The sequence below is a fragment of the Acinonyx jubatus genome, chromosome E2 (genome assembly GCF_027475565.1).
Source record: "Acinonyx jubatus isolate Ajub_Pintada_27869175 chromosome E2, VMU_Ajub_asm_v1.0, whole genome shotgun sequence".
Classification (NCBI taxonomy): Eukaryota; Metazoa; Chordata; class Mammalia; order Carnivora; family Felidae; genus Acinonyx; species Acinonyx jubatus.
In genome coordinates, this window is record NC_069396.1 from 38,392,119 (window position 1) to 38,407,281 (window position 15,163).

The 15,163-nt window shown below is 51.0% G+C and overlaps 1 protein-coding gene across 2 annotated transcripts; it reads left to right on the top strand.

Annotated features, from left to right (window-relative positions):
* The first annotated feature begins 5 nt into the window (after positions 1-5).
* Positions 6-9,470, top strand: POP4 (POP4 homolog, ribonuclease P/MRP subunit). Of its 2 annotated transcripts, XM_015073100.3 has the most exons (7): positions 6-237; positions 2,229-2,281; positions 4,119-4,342; positions 5,767-5,844; positions 6,011-6,072; positions 7,678-7,779; positions 8,943-9,470. In XM_015073100.3, exons 1-7 carry the CDS (start codon positions 231-233, stop codon positions 9,077-9,079), a joined length of 663 nt encoding a protein of 220 aa, XP_014928586.3. In that variant the 5' UTR covers positions 6-230; the 3' UTR covers positions 9,080-9,470. The 2 variants fall into 2 exon arrangements, with proteins under 2 accessions (XP_014928586.3, XP_026900402.2); XM_027044601.2 differs by lacking the exon at positions 2,229-2,281 and having other exon boundaries at positions 44-237.
* Positions 9,471-15,163: the final 5,693 nt, after the last annotated feature.

Here is a 15,163-nt window from a genome sequence, read left to right on the forward strand (position 1 = left end):
ACGGGCGGCGCCGCCATCTGACAGCAGCCCTGCGCGCCTGCGATCCCAGCAGAGTTGGAGCGTGTCCGTCCGGCGATTTAGCGTGCCTTGCGAGTTTGGGCACAAGAAGTCTCTCCACCACAAACTTTGGCGAGAGAAGTTCTGATGGCCGAGGGCTGCTGAAGAAAGTGAAGAAGAGTGAGCGACGCCCGCAGGAAACGTCATCAGAGCGCACCGGAAGCGGCCCGAGGATGAAGAGTAAGCGGGGTGCAGGGCCTCGAAACTGGGGTGGGGTAGGATGTAAGTGGTCGGGGAGTTGGTGCTAGTGGGTGAACAGGGTCACTGCGAAGTCCTCACGGAACTGGTGTGGGAATTGTCCTGCCTTACATAAGTGAAACTGAGGCCCAGAGTCCCGGTTGGCCTGGCTCGGTGTCTGAGCCAGGTATTGATGTCAGAGCTGGCGGCAGGTCCCCCACAGGGGCCTGCTCAATGGTGTGTGGTGTTAAAGGAAGGCCCAAGACCTTACCGCCGACTGGGCCACCGCCTCTCTGTCCACTGCCTCCCACTTGGTGACGGTGGTTAAGGCCCTGATACTCTTTACGACCTGGTTTCCCCTTCTGTAAGGTACTGGTAGTGGTATCTGCCCAGCCTTCCTGATGTTCTGTGAACGACCCTTGTCAGGTGGAAAGCGTTGGGAGCATGCTGGGGAATGGTACCGCTAACCCAGGACTGGGGAGTTGAGCAAAGGATAGCAATGCCAAGGAGGGGAGCAAGCACCCAGGGGAGTGTAGACACCGTTAAAGCTGGTCTTTGGCTCAGTATTTTCATTTCGATCTGTGCCACTCCCTATCTCTGTTACCAAGTTACGTGTCTCAGCTTATATGAGCTGCAATTTTCTCATGTGCATAATAGGAATAATAACCACTTTAAAGGATTGTTGGGAAAATATGTGTAACTTTTAACCAGGTACATGGCAAGTAATGAATGCTGGATAGTCGTTATGTATATTGCTTCAGAAAAGACTTTCATGTCTAAACAACTGTGGCAGTTGAAGCAAAGTCGTTCCTGGGGTGCTCTTTAGAAATAAGTTTTACTCCCATTCTTCCATCTGAGGGAGAGCCAGACTCTGAATATAATATAATATAATATAATATAATATAATATAATATAATATAATATAACATAACATAATATATAACACATTGGTTTGCTTTTTCATATGTACTCAAGGAAGCATAAGGGACCTGGAGTGAGATTGATAGAGCATTGTGTAAACCATATTTTCTAGTCTTTTGACCCTTAAACCAGGCCTTTGTCTTATTCTTATTCCATTCACACCCGTACTCTGTCCCTACAGCCATCTTTTTATTCTTCAGGCAAATTAGGAAATGTGGAAGTTTTTAGAGGTCAAAACCACATTGATCAATATCTATTTTGAGCTTGAATAAAGACCTACTGTATTTTATCAGTTTAGGACACCATCTATTGTATGATACATCCCAATTTCATAGATGTTAAAATGTGAAAAATCTTTTTTTTAACATCTTACAGTCAACAAAGTGTAATATTTCCTACCATCTGCATCCTGGGACTCTCTAGTGTATAACTTTTTTTTTTAAGTTTATTTATTTATTTTGAGAGAGAGAGCAGGGGAGGAGCAGAGGGAGAGAGAGAGAGAATCCCAAGCAAGCTCTGCGCTGCCATTACAGAACCCAACGTGGGGCTCAAATTCAAGAACCATGAGGCCATGAGCTGAGCTGAAACCAAGACCAAGAGTCAGATGCTTAACCAGTGAGCCACACAGACACCCCTCTATCATATAACTTTTAAATGAGTTGCTTCATTAGACTTCTAGAGCAACTGTTCAAGCTCCTAACCAAGCTCCTAACCAAGCTCCTAGTGTGATCTGCTGAACTGCAGTAGCATCTGAAACTTGTTACAAATGCAGAATCTGGGATTGGGGCCCAAGTGTCTACATTTTAATGAGATCCTAGAGATGCTTACGTAAATTAACAGTTGAGAAGCACTGTTCTAAAGCACACCTTTGGAACTTCTCAGATGGGTGGTCGGGGGTGGGGGGGAATAAGAGGCATCCAAGAAAGCTTTGAAGCTGTGCTCTTTATAGCACCCAATCTTCTTCTATCTCTAAGTAAGCATAGTTATTTTCATAGTTAGAAAAGTCTTTGCTTTATAGCCATACCCAATAGGAATTATCATTTCTTATTTGTTTGTTTGCTTTAATCCCCCAGGTGTGATCTACCACGCCTTTTCTCAGAAAGAGGCAAAAGAGTTCGATGTTCAGGTACTGTGCATGGCAGGAAGTCTGGGAACAACAGAGGTGATGACAGAATGGCTTAGTACTCCAGTCTTGCTTTAGATGTCCTTTCCCACATCTTACTCCTGGTCTTTCTAGTAGATGTGTTAGGCTCAGCCAAGATCTGTTGTTCTGATGGCCTGTTTCCATATGCTGGCCTCTTCTTATCTTGTTTGGTAAACGAAGACTTCTTAATCTTGTGTCATCTTTCACTGTGCCAAGGTCACTGGACTATGCCCACCTGAAACTTGGCGAAGTGAGCACTATCATTTGACTTTGTCACTGTGCCCCCTTTACTTTTTTTTTTTAACGTTTATTTATTTTTGAGACAGAGAGAGACAGAGCACGAACGGGGGAGGGTCAGAGAGAGGGAGACACAGAATCCGAAACAGGCTCCAGGCTCTGAGCTGTCAGCACAGAGCCCAACGCGGGGCTCGAACCCACGGACCGTGAGATCATGACCTGAGCCGAAGTCGGCCGCCCAACTGACTGAGCCACCCAGGTGCCCTGATGTGCCCCCTTTATTCTTGAAGAGGGCAGGCAAATCACGTTTCATAAGTGGAATATATGGATTATATTTGGATGCTGCACACATGCTTTGTCAGTTTGGCAGAAGCTCCACTGGTGACTCCTCTTGAGGGAGTTAACATGAAACCAAGATTTTAAAAGATTGATATCCCTTTATCTGGCTTCTCCATGAAGAGGGACTACTTAGGTATTTAAAAGAAGCAAATAATTGTCCTCTCACAGTACTAATGATGATGATCATGAGTCTTTAGTTAGTATCTAAAGGTGCAAAGCTGAAGCCAACTGCCATTTTTACTATGAGCTACCTTGAGGACGAGGTGAATCACATCTTCATGCCCCCCCTTGCCCCCTCTTCTCCTCCATAAGAGAGAGCTTATTATTGACACATGAGCTTCAGGGTGTTCGCAGCCCAGTTAGTGCAATAGGGTTCAGGAGATGGCCCAGCGAAGAGGCAGGGCCTCAGTAGACAGTGCTCGCTGGGGCTGTGGCAGACCTAGGACAGAGGCACCTGAATGAGGAGTAGATTGGTGGAGCTCCCAGCTTAAGAGGCAGAGGTGTTTGGAGTTCCTTCAAGAATTACGTGTAGTTATGACAGTTATTTTGCCCAGAGGTCCTAAGAGCCTGTGCTAAGTACAGTGAATTGATGTTCTGCTCTATGTGGGAGAAGTTGAGCACAGGAGGCTGAGATGCATTGGCTCTTCCTTTCCCCAAGTGGTACAGGAGCAGACTTAGTGAGTAGCCATGACGTGTCCACGGGGCCAAACCCAAGGAAAGAGGATTGCATCGTGGGTACAGTGTCAAAATTCCTACCCCCCAAGGCATGGCCCACCCTGGAGCAGCAGGTGGTGCCAGCTTCCCAAGCGTCAGATCACTTCCTTTGAGGCCATAGCGTGGTTCTCTGAACTCGCCTTCCTCTGGTCATGACTGATTAAGTGTTGTCATACGTTTCCCAAGCTTTCCTCCTTGCCAAGGGTCAGAGAAGTCTTTTCTTCCACATATAAAGGGGTTTTGGTTTTTTTATCCTCAAAATAACCTCTAAGAAGTAGGGCAGGAAGTCGAATTTTGACGTGGCTGTTTTGTGTGGCAGTCACAAATTGGCATTTGAGTGTGACTTTCGCATCTGAACAGCTGTGGGAGCTAACATCCAGCACATGAGTGGCTGTGTGAGGCTCAGTGGGCAGATAGATGGGTCCGCGATGGCGTCCCGTCTGCGGTTGCAGTGCTGTGTAAGAGGGCGTGGGTTCCAGGGCTGTCCCAACCAGAGCAGTGGGCACCGTGCCACCTTGTCCCTGTGCAGCTTCCGGGAGCCCAGCAGGCCGAGGCCTTCGTGAAGGCCTTCCTGAAGCGCAGCTTGCCCCACATGAGCCAGCAAGCCCGGGAGGACCACCTGCAACGCAAGGCTGTCGTTCTGGAGTACTCCGCTCGCCGGAAGCGAAAAGAGAAGAAAAAAAAATCCAAAGGCCTCTCTGCCAGGCAGAGGAGGGAGCTGAGGCTCTTTGACATTAAGCCAGAGCAGCAGAGGTACGCCAAATCTTTCCTGCCTTTCTACGTAGGGCAGCTTAATCTTCCCTGTCTCGGCTGGACTTGGGAAGCCCAGCGCCTTTGGCAGCCCCTTTCCTCTTAAGCTGTAGGAGCTTCTCCCACTTCTGCCACAAGGGGGCAGCGTTCCTTTACCAATTCAGACCGTGTTTGGGCTTGGCTTTTAAAGTGAGACGCGGTGAGGCTCTTGCTGTTTTAGTGTTTGGCTTCCATCCTAGCCTTAACTAATGAGACTCGTGCCATAAGTGAGTCTGTTACCCATGGCAACAGGCTGTTTGTCTTTCAGCTTTCCTAGAAAAAGAGGAACTGATATTTCTTAATATATACTCTTTATAGCTTTTAATAGTACTAGACAGAATCATCCACTGGGGTTTTATTGCCAAAGAATGTGCTGCCCACATGTTGTAGAAGTTTCTGAAAGGGACGCATCACTCCGTGGGAGGATGTGTTCCTCCCTCCAGCCGACACTGCATCTCTCCTTGGCCACGGTTCTGCATATGTGCGTCTTAGGACTGGTTTTAGACTCTCACACCAAGACCGGTAGCCAGATAGCCTCCCACATCCCACAAAACAAAGTCATTCACTTTGTCCGTGGCCCCTGTTGCAAAAAGAGCTGGCCTTTGGGTGGAGGAAGGGGCCGCTGCCTGCCCAGTTTTCCTCGCTGGCTTCTGCACCCATAGAGCCCACTTCAAGTGTGAGCCTGAGGTTCTCACTTTTCTAACCAATAGTGTCATGTAAACAGACTCCCCATGAGGTAACAGGACCAGTACTGATGACCCCAGAGGACAGCCTTTGAGGTCCTCTTACCTGTTCCCTCCCTTTGGTCCCTCCACCTGCTCAGTCACCTTCCAGACACCTGTTACCTTCCATGGGGGTGTACATGACAGCCAGCAACTCCTGTTTACTCCTGGCTTACCGGGTTCTGCTCTTGTAACAGAAGACCTCAAGTAGCAGTGGCTTAAGCAAGATCAAAGTTTGTTTCTCTCATGAAAAGAAGTCTGCGTGAGCACCACCCTGAGCTGGTGTGGCAGAAACCCAGGCAGTGCCTCCCCAGGTGCATCGTGGCTGCTCTGTTATCTCTGGATGTTGCCTCATGGTCTAAGGTGTCTGAGCCCCAGCTGTCAAGGCTGTATCTAGCCAGCAAGAAGGGTGGAGGGGCAAAGGAGGGCAACACCTTCTTCTCACTTAGCCTCAAGAGGGTTCTAGCAGTGAGGAAACTGAAGTTCAAAAGGTGAAGGTACTTGATTTTAGTCAGATTATCTGCTGTAGAACTAGGATCTGCACCCAGCCCCCAGTGACCCAGGTCAGGATCCTTGGCATCAGGCCATGCTCTGTGTTCTCTCGATGTTATATTGCCCAGCTCATGTCACCTAACTTTTTACTTCTTTCTGACTTTGGTTCCACAGTTACAATCTTTTTCTCCCTCTACATGAACTCTGGAAACAGTACATCCGGGACCTGTGCGGTGGTCTCAAGCCAGACACGTGAGTTGCATTTCTGAAGCCTTGCCCTTTGGGGCAAAACCCAAGTCTTATGATCACTATAAATGCAACCTTAGGAGCCAGTTGGCCACAGATGTTTGTAGACCTGTTTGATCCTTTCAGAACTTTTGATCATGGTGTATGTTAAGGGCTTCTGTTTACCTCCTAGGCAGCCACAGATGATTCAGGCCAAGCTGTTAAAGGCAGATCTTCATGGGGCTCTTGTTTCAGGTAACTTACCTAAGATCATATGGTCACCCCAATGCCCAAGGCATCACTCAGTGGCACCATAACTCTGTGCTACAGGGTTAGACACACTCCTTGCCATGTGGATATTTCCAGACCACCAACACTGAGAGTGGGAGACAACTAGATACCTAAGCTAGTTATGGCCACTTTTTGGACACACTCTAAATGGTCTTTGTGTACCTTTCCACTCAAGGACCCCACCTACTATCCCAGAGGGCACAGCAGCTGCTGGCACTTGCCCACAGCCTTGAACAGAAAGTCCCTTTCATCCACTTCCCCATGGTTTTAAATGTCAGCTATGGACTTACAGCTCCCAGGTTGTCCTCTCCAATGCAGACCTTCCCCTGAACATCTTTGTTCATCCTGCTGTCCTGTCCACTGGATGTAGCCACCCACATGTCCATGGGTGTCATAAGCTACACATATCCAAAACAGCTCCAGGCCTCTCCATAAATCAGCCCTTTCCCTGGGGTTCCCCATCTCTGTTCATGGTACCAGTGTTTACCCTGGCTGTTCAGGCCAAAAGCCTGGGAAAGATCACATTTCTTCTTTCTTAATCCCTCACCTCCATCCATCAGCATGTCCTAGTCCCCAAATATAAGCCTCCACCATATCCCCTGGATTCCTGTAGAAGCTGCTGACACACTTCTCCCCCAACCAGGCAGCCAGAGGGAAGGTTTTATACCAGAAATCAGACCATGTTTCTCTTCTACTTCCTTACTGTGGTCTGAAAGGCCCCTGTGACTTTATTGAACACAGGTCTAACCACAGTGGCCTGATTTCTGCTTCTCCCACACCAAGCTTGGCCATGCCTCAGGGCCTTTGCATTTGTCCCTTCTCCCTGCCCAGAATTCTGTGTGTTCACAGACTGACTGCTTCTCATTATTCAGGCCCCTACTCAGATGTCACTTCCCCCGAGGGTCTACCATCACTAAAACCCTCCTCCCCATTACCTTGTTCTTTTTTTGTTCATAGCAATTACCGCTGTCAAAACACAGTTTTGTGGTTTGGTACACATTCCCCTCCTACCATTGGAACATCAGCTCCCTGAGAACAGAACCTAGGACAGTCTTATTCACTGCTGTGCCTAGCATCTACCTCAAACAGTGCCAGGCACATAGCAAGCACTCAGTCCGCTGCCTACACTGGGGCATGGGTCAGGAGAGGTGAGGGGCTGGCTCCCTGTTGGGGCAGTTCACCCTACTCGTTGCTCGATGGCCGGAAGCAAGATTCCATTCTGGCCAGAGTTTGGGAGGTCGTGGGAAGACCATGATGGACAGGTGTCCCTTCAGATTCCATCAGTGACACTTGGCCCCTTCCCAGCAGCCTGTGGGTCTTGGTGGTGCCGGACATACCCGTGACCTCTTGGCTCCAGAGTCCTTCCCATGACCCCCATGGCTGCAGGCCCTCCAAAGGACACCTTGGCAAAGCAACCCAGAGGCTACAAAGCCACAGGCAAGGGATTGGGACTTTGACTTCTCATCCAGCTTGGTCCCTGTCGAGCTGAGGAACTTCCCCCTGCCTAGCTGGTTGTGGCTCCCCCAGCACCACAGAGGCCAAGGCTTCAAATGCCCTTTTCTTTTGCAGTCACAAAATCCAAATGCCCCTCCTATGTGGGTGTTACAGGAATCCTTCTACAGGAAACAAAGCACGTTTTCAAAATTATCACCAAAGAAGACCGCCTAAAAGGTACGTAACTGTGTCTCAGGGCGTTGTGGTTTGTGGCCTCCCCAGCTTCATCAGCCCTTTACTAGTGGCTTCAGTGGGTCAGTTTGGTCTCTCACGTCAGCACAGATTACAGATACCTGCTGACCATGCAGTCCACACCTTCAGAGGGCATCCTTGCGCCCGTGGCTCTCCCTGAGGCATCCCTGCACCCAGTCAGCAGCCTCGGCCTGATATGATGGAAGGAAGGGCTGTAGGGTCTGCCTGCAGACACCTGAGTCTACTTCTATGATGGACACCCCCCCCCCCACCCTGCCCAAAGGCTGCTGCCTCTCAGAGGAAGGGGGCTAAGCAGACAATGGGGGGAGCTAAGGTGGTGCCTGTCCCTGGAGTGTTCCAAGATCTTTCCCTTTCTGGTGACCCTTTGGGTCATCCACTTGATGTGCTAGAGCTCACTGTTGTAGCAGAGATGGGTGTGCACCACTGGTCTGTCGAGATTTCCATACTCCTTGCCCGCAAATCTGAGATTTCAGAACCACAGTGGGAGGTTTTGGTTCCTTAAATTTTGGAGCTTGGTTTTTCTTGTTGCTGCCTTCCATTTCCTTGTATTCTCACTCTAAACCTCAGAAAATGGTGCACAGGTGTCCCCAGTGAGCACAGGCCATGAGTCCATCTTAAGGTGATGTGGGAAGACCTATTTGTAGCACTTTTTCTGGGAATTTGGCTTGAGCCTTTGACACTGAAAATTGGGTGTTGAGTTATATCTACGGTCTGAGTAAACTGGCCACATGACCGAATAATGCCCTGTGATCCTGGTACTGCTAACCTTTGTGGGTTTCCCATTTCTTATTAGCTTACTTTTTTTTTATTTTTTTAATGTTTATTCATTATTTTTGAGAGAGAGAGACAGATCGCGATCAGGGGAGGAGCAGAGAGAGAGGGAGACACAGAATCCAAAGCAGGCTCCAGGCTCCGAACTGTCAGCACAGAGCCCGACGCGGGGCTCGAACTCACAGACCGTGAGATCGTGACCTGAGCTGAAGTCAGACCTCAACCGACTAAGCCACCCAGGCACCCCTTAGCTTACTTTCTAATACAGACATTTTAGGAATAGTTTCTGCATAAACGTGAACTTACTGTCAGGATTTTTTTTTTTTTCTCATCCTTTTTCCTCCTTTGTTTTCCAGTTATCCCCAAGCTAAACTGTGTGTTCACAGTGGAAATTGATGGCTTTATTTCCTACATTTATGGAAGCAAATTCCAGCTTCGGTCAAGTGAGCGATCTGCAAAGAAATTCAAAGCAAAGGGAACATTTGACCTGTGAGCTCTTTGCTATGGAGGCAATTGTTTGTGACCCCAAGGACTGGAAACACCTGAGTGCCCGCCTTTCGGTGAAAAGATGGCCAGGCCGGTTCTAGTTATAGACCACCTCTACCCCATTAACACTGGAGTTAAGAACAATCATCATCCAGGAAAAAACATACCACAATGAACGAAGAAGTCAGGGAATGTAGGGATGTCCATGTCTAGGTGATTTTGAACTTGTATTGCTCCCATGAGAACAAAGACTGGCAGAAAACACCAGGATTACCACGGGTTGACTTGACTAGTGGCATTATTAGATTTTTATTTCTCCTTCATACTTTTCTGTGTTTCCTGAATGGTCTGCGATGAATCCGTTGTTTATGTAATAATAAAATATTAGTAGGCACTAATAGGCTCTTGTTGGGAAGAAACAGTCCCTCCAACGCAGCTGGTTTGGAAGGGAAGTGAGCCAGAGGCTGTGCCTGGGTGGCGGCTTCACTTTCACCCTGTAGACAGCTGCCATCAGGCACCCAATTCCCAGGGTCAGACGGTGTATCTGACATGTTGTTTTACATCACACCCACTGTCGAACTCCTTGACCTAACTGGAGTTCCCCTTGCTTTTCCAGGGAAGCAGAAGAGTGAGGGGTGACGTCGCAGAGGGGCTTTGGACTCATTTCACTCTAGGGATTAGAACTGGGATGGGACACGGAGGCAGCATGCCGCGTCAGGGTGTGCTTTAATGGCTCTTCAGTACTGGGAGCTCGGACCTGTATACAGAACATTGTATTCCTGTGGCTCTTAGGCTCCAGGGAAGGTAGGCTGAAGGGAAATAAGACTGCAGCTCTGATCTACCAGGCAAGCCTGAGTCCCCAGCTGTGCCACCTCAGCTGAGCCCCTGGTTCCATTCTGCTACCTGAAGCCTTGGCTGTTCTGTCTGACCAGCCCTGTGTGGCGGTGTGCTTCTAGGCTGCTAGCTGACGTCCTTCTAGGCAGGCATGAGCAAGGACAGGGCGTGGACCAGCATCCAGTGTTCGGTATTAGGAACGTCACAGAGTTCAGAAGGACCCACGGCCCCTTTCCTTTTGAGAAGTGGGCTTTTGCCGACCAACCAGAAACATGCCTAGTGACAAACTGGCAGCAAATCCATGAGCTTTCTCTTCCTTTACTCCAGGAGAAGCAGCTTTGTCATATGTCCCACTTGGCCTCCACACTGGAGGAGAGACACCCCAGGGAGAGGTAAACACCGATTTTATGACAGGAGAGCAGGAAGACCTTGCTCAGTGCCACTACACGCCCGCCCCGCCCCCCCAAAGGCTCAGAGGGTGCCTGCTTCCGTCTGTGTGGTGTCCTTGCTCATCAGGATAGTCCTGAGGTGGTGTGGATGCTCTCCCCTTGCGGCCATCGCTGCCTGTGGGGCAGGTTTCAGGCCCCAGCACCACTTCCGACGGGCGGCCTGGCCCGGCGACTGAGCCCTGTGCGCTAACAGCCTTGTTTTGCCACAAAAGACTCAGACTCCATGCTCGCCTGCCCAGGGCCTTACCACCTGAGAGAGCAGAGCTGGTGTGAACCCCGTGGTCTGGCTGCACAGCCATGCTTCTGACCACAGGGATGAAAAGACGCTGCTCTGAGCATGTACGTGGTCCCTTTATTGCCCGGGCTCCCACTGAGGGAATGGCTGCTTCCCATATGAAGTGGCTCGTCCTTCTGACCATCTGAAAGTGCCACTCTGGTCACAGCATAGGTGCTATAACCCCCTAAAGCACATTGCTCTGTAACGTAAAAGGCAGCCAACGTGTAAATACACAGTTGCTTTCTAGAAAAGTTGTTGGTGCCACTTGCCACATGAAATCTGTTTTTCATTTGGCGCAGACTCAAGTTCTCATGTGAGTGGCTGTGTAATTGGTAGACTTCTCTCCCCCTCTTCCCAAGGACACTTGACAAGAACACTCACCTGCCATGAAGCCACTGCTGTGCATGCCTGTTTCTAGGATGCCCTGTGGTCCCCACAGCCCACCTGGGGGCCATTGGGTCCTGTGCCCTAAGGCCCATTACATCCTCCTAGGCAGAGAAGGGCCCAGGCCCGGCAGGACACTGGCTCTAAGTGAGCATCCTGATGAGGCTGCACTAACTGCTCCCCAGAACAAGGCCTGAAGCCCAGGGAAGTGGACCAGGGCTGGCCATGCTCCCACAGCTGTGGCACAAGGTTTGTCATGGAGGCCAGTGTGGTACTTTGTGGTCAAGCCTCCCATCTCCCCTGTGCAGGGGGCAGGATCCTGGTGAAGCTGAGGCCTTGAATGTGTAGGCCAGTGTGAGACACAGCTAAACCCACCTCACGCATAAACCTTCATGTGCTGGAGAGACTTGTGCTTCCCTGGGTCTCAGGGGGCTTCAGGGCCAGGAGACATCAGCCCAGGGACCCACTATTCTCCAAAAAGTGAGCAGACCCTAGGGCCCTTTATATTCCCCAGGGCCGACTCTGTGGAGGATGGGGCCATAGCACAGGCCTACAGAGGACAGGCCAAAGCCTCTCCAGGGGAAGAAAGGGACAAAACACCTGGAGGGGAAAGTGAGGGGTGGCCTGGGTCATGGCCACTGTGTTAGCTTGGGCCGTCCTAACAAAATACTGCAGGTGGACAGTTTCAAACAACAAAAAATTCTTTTCTCGGGGCTGAAAGTCCAAGATAAGTTGCTGTCCAAGTTGATGTCTGGTGATAGCTTTCTCCTTGGCCACCGTCTTGTGTCCTCACATGGCCTTCCTCTGTGCATACCTGCGGGAAAAGAGAGAGAGCAATCTGGTGTCTTCCTCTTCTTAGACACCAGTCCTATGGGTTAGGGCTCCACCTTTATGACCTCATTTCACCTTAGTTAAGGCTCTATTTCCAAGTACAGTCACATTGGGGGTTAGGGCTTTGACAGGAATTTGTGGGGATGTACTTCAGTACATAATAGCCACGGAGCTGTCCCAACCAGAACAGGAGGCCCCAGCTGGAGTCCCTCAGGCTCCAACCCCCACACTGGCCCGGCCTGCCACACCCCTGTTCGGGGTACTTGCACCACTAGCTCGTCCAGCCAGTCCATCACCACTGGGTCCCATGACTGGCTCATACAGGAACTTAGGTCCAGCTGCCTCTCCGTTGCCAGATTCCCTCACCCTGCCACCAGGGCCAGGCACAGTCTGGTGGGGGAGGACATATGTACACAGGTGGCAGGGTGGACAGGGAGGACCCCTGGAGGGGGAGGCTTGATCCAGGCAGCTGTGGGATGTGGAGAGTGGGAACACAGGCCTGCAGAGAGTCATGGAGGACCGAGGAAATCACCTCCCCACAAGGCTCCGGGCCAGCAGGAAGAAAGGGGGGAAGGGGTCACGGGGCTATGGCTACCAGCCCCAAACCCTAGGAGGTGCCTCAGGTTCTGTCCAATTCAGTGGAGGAGAGAGATACTAGGGAAGTTCTAATCCACAGGGCAAGGTGTGGAATCCCACTGACCCATGCGCCCAGTCCAGAAGTCTCTGGGGGCCTCCCTGTCAGCCCCTGGCAAATGGGGCCATGAGACTGGACCAGCATTTCCTGAGGTGGGGTCCTAGAACTTCTGCGTGAGGGTCAGCAGGACACATGTTAAAGCAGCCAGCCCCTGGGCTGCAGACTCCAGCTTCGTGTTTCCCCCACACCGCAGCCGGCTCCTCTAGTCATTGAAGTTTGAGGATCGTGGACTCCAGATGGTGTCTAAAGTCTCTTCCAGTTCTGGCGTCTGGACTGTGATTTAAGATTTGGGACTCTCAGGATGGTGTTTCCTGGATGCTGGAAAAGATTGTCAAATGACTGATCTCTCAGGTTCTGAAGAGTAAACATGAACATTCCCCAAAAAAGCCATAAATTATGGTAAAAAGCTTTCTTTCTGGACAATGGCTTTCATTTTAATTTAGTTTGCATTTCTTAGCTATAATGCCTAATTAAGACATCTGTTAAATGCCTATAATATTAATTTAATAGGGGGGGTTCTAATAGAACTGTATTGGAATTGTCCATTTAATTAACCTCATGGGCCTTTAATGGATGTCTTAAATAGACATCATTAACGAGAGTGCTAGACAAATTAAAATTAGAGTCAATAACATTCTTGGTAATTTTTCCTGAGCTGTGAAGGACGAGCATTGCTAAGTAGACAGACACAGAGACGGGCGGCACAGAGGAGTGGCAAAGCTGGCGTCCCCAGCAGGGGCCCAGAACCTGCAAGGCCCCAGGTGGGAATCAATCATTCTGTGTCCTGGCCTGCCCTTCATGCACCTTCCACAGGCAAAGCTTGCTGGCCTGGTCCTTTAGAGTGAGTCCTGGACGGGATTGGGGGGCACGAGGCAGGGAGGAAGATGGACCTAAATGCCAGGTAACTGCATGGGTCACATGAGAGGGGACAGACAGCCGAGGGCAGGGTACAACAGGCTGTGCTGGGTGGGTAGAGTGGGGTGAGACAGGATGAAACGGGGAGCGTGCCCATTGTGCCCCCACTTCTCCACTGAGCAGTCTCACTCAGGTGAACTACATTGTTCAGAGTGCGGTCCCCCTCTCCACATCTCACGTGGCCTCTCAGGGCACCTGACTGGGTTAACCAGTCCCTCCCTCCTGAAGCCCTTCTGTGTCCCCACACTCCCTGGTCCCCTGCCTCCTGGCCACTCCCTCTCTGCCCTTTCATGGATCCTCCTCCTCTTCCAAGCTTCTAAATGTTGGAACGCCCTGAACTCCATCCTTGGACTCCCTCCCACCTTTCCCCATAGCCGGTCTCACCCACATCTCCCAACACACTCGGCTTAGAAGATCCTATCAGCAGCCTAGCTTCCCCCAACTCTCGACCGGAATCCAGAACTTTATAGTCTGCCTCCTCTAATTTGAGTGTGAGCTCCTTTGAACTCACAATGACTGCTTTGATGGCTGGTGTATCCCCAGTGATCTAGGAGCACTCGCTGACCTGGAACGGGTACTCAGTGAACAGTTGTTGAGGGAACGGAAGCCACCGCTCAATGACCTGGATATGCAATGGCATCCTGACCTGACGTGGCTGCACAAGAATTATCGACTTTCTCCGAGTGCACTCCCCCTTCAGTCCCACCTCGGTGAATGGGCTCTGTCTCCAGTTAACCCAGGAGCTCTGCCAGAAACCCAGGAGCTCTCCTTGACCCCTCCCTTGTGTTCACACCTGCCCCCTCTCTGATCTGTCGTGATGTCCTGATGGCTCTCCCTCCACCTGCTCCTGCTCTCAGCCACCCACCCACCACTTCACAGCCACAGCCCCTCGCGGCCTCCCTGCCTCCACGTGTGGCCCCACCACAGTCCAGGCGCCCTTTGTGAAGTGGGGCCGCCTCTTCTGCTCAAAGCCCTCAAGTGACTTCCCAGTACACTTAGCGTTAAAGCCAGCTTCTGACCAGGGTCGTCGAGGGGCCCCCCAAGACCTAAGCCAGGCTGCCTCTCCCACCTCCACAGTGCCCCGCCCCTGTGCCTTTTCTACCTACCTCTGTCCCACTCAGAGCGTTGGTACCTCCTGCCTGGGACTCCTCCCCTGGGCCCGCAACCACAAGGCATCTCCCTCCTCCACATTCAGCTCTCCACAACGGCTGGCCTCCCTCTCAGAGGCCCCCACACCGGTCGCTTAGCAGTGTGACCTCATCTCCCACTGCATGCAGCACTTCCCAGTAACCTTTCCTGCCTGCTTGTTTATTGTCGTTTTCTTCCACTAGAATGTAAGCTCCATGAGCACTAGGACTTGGCCTGTCTGGTACACCATTATATCCATTGTAACCTGTGTGCAATCTAGAATGCTGCCTTCCTCATAATTAGTGTTCAGTTAAATACTTGTCTGGCCAAACACACACAGTGAGCCAAGGGTGGGGCCCTAATGGTGGATAAGGGCTGGTGCACACGGCAGCCCTTCTGTGTCAGAAGGCCTCCCCACACCTCCATCTGGCCCAGACGGATGCCTCCTCCTCTGTGGCTTTCCACAGCAGAGTGGCATTGCGTCCTGAGACCCAGAGGCCACCCCACCAGTTTGTGCCAGCAGGCACCCAGACAGCGGCCATGCCCAGGTGCCACGCAGCCCTGCCCTTCCCAGCTGCC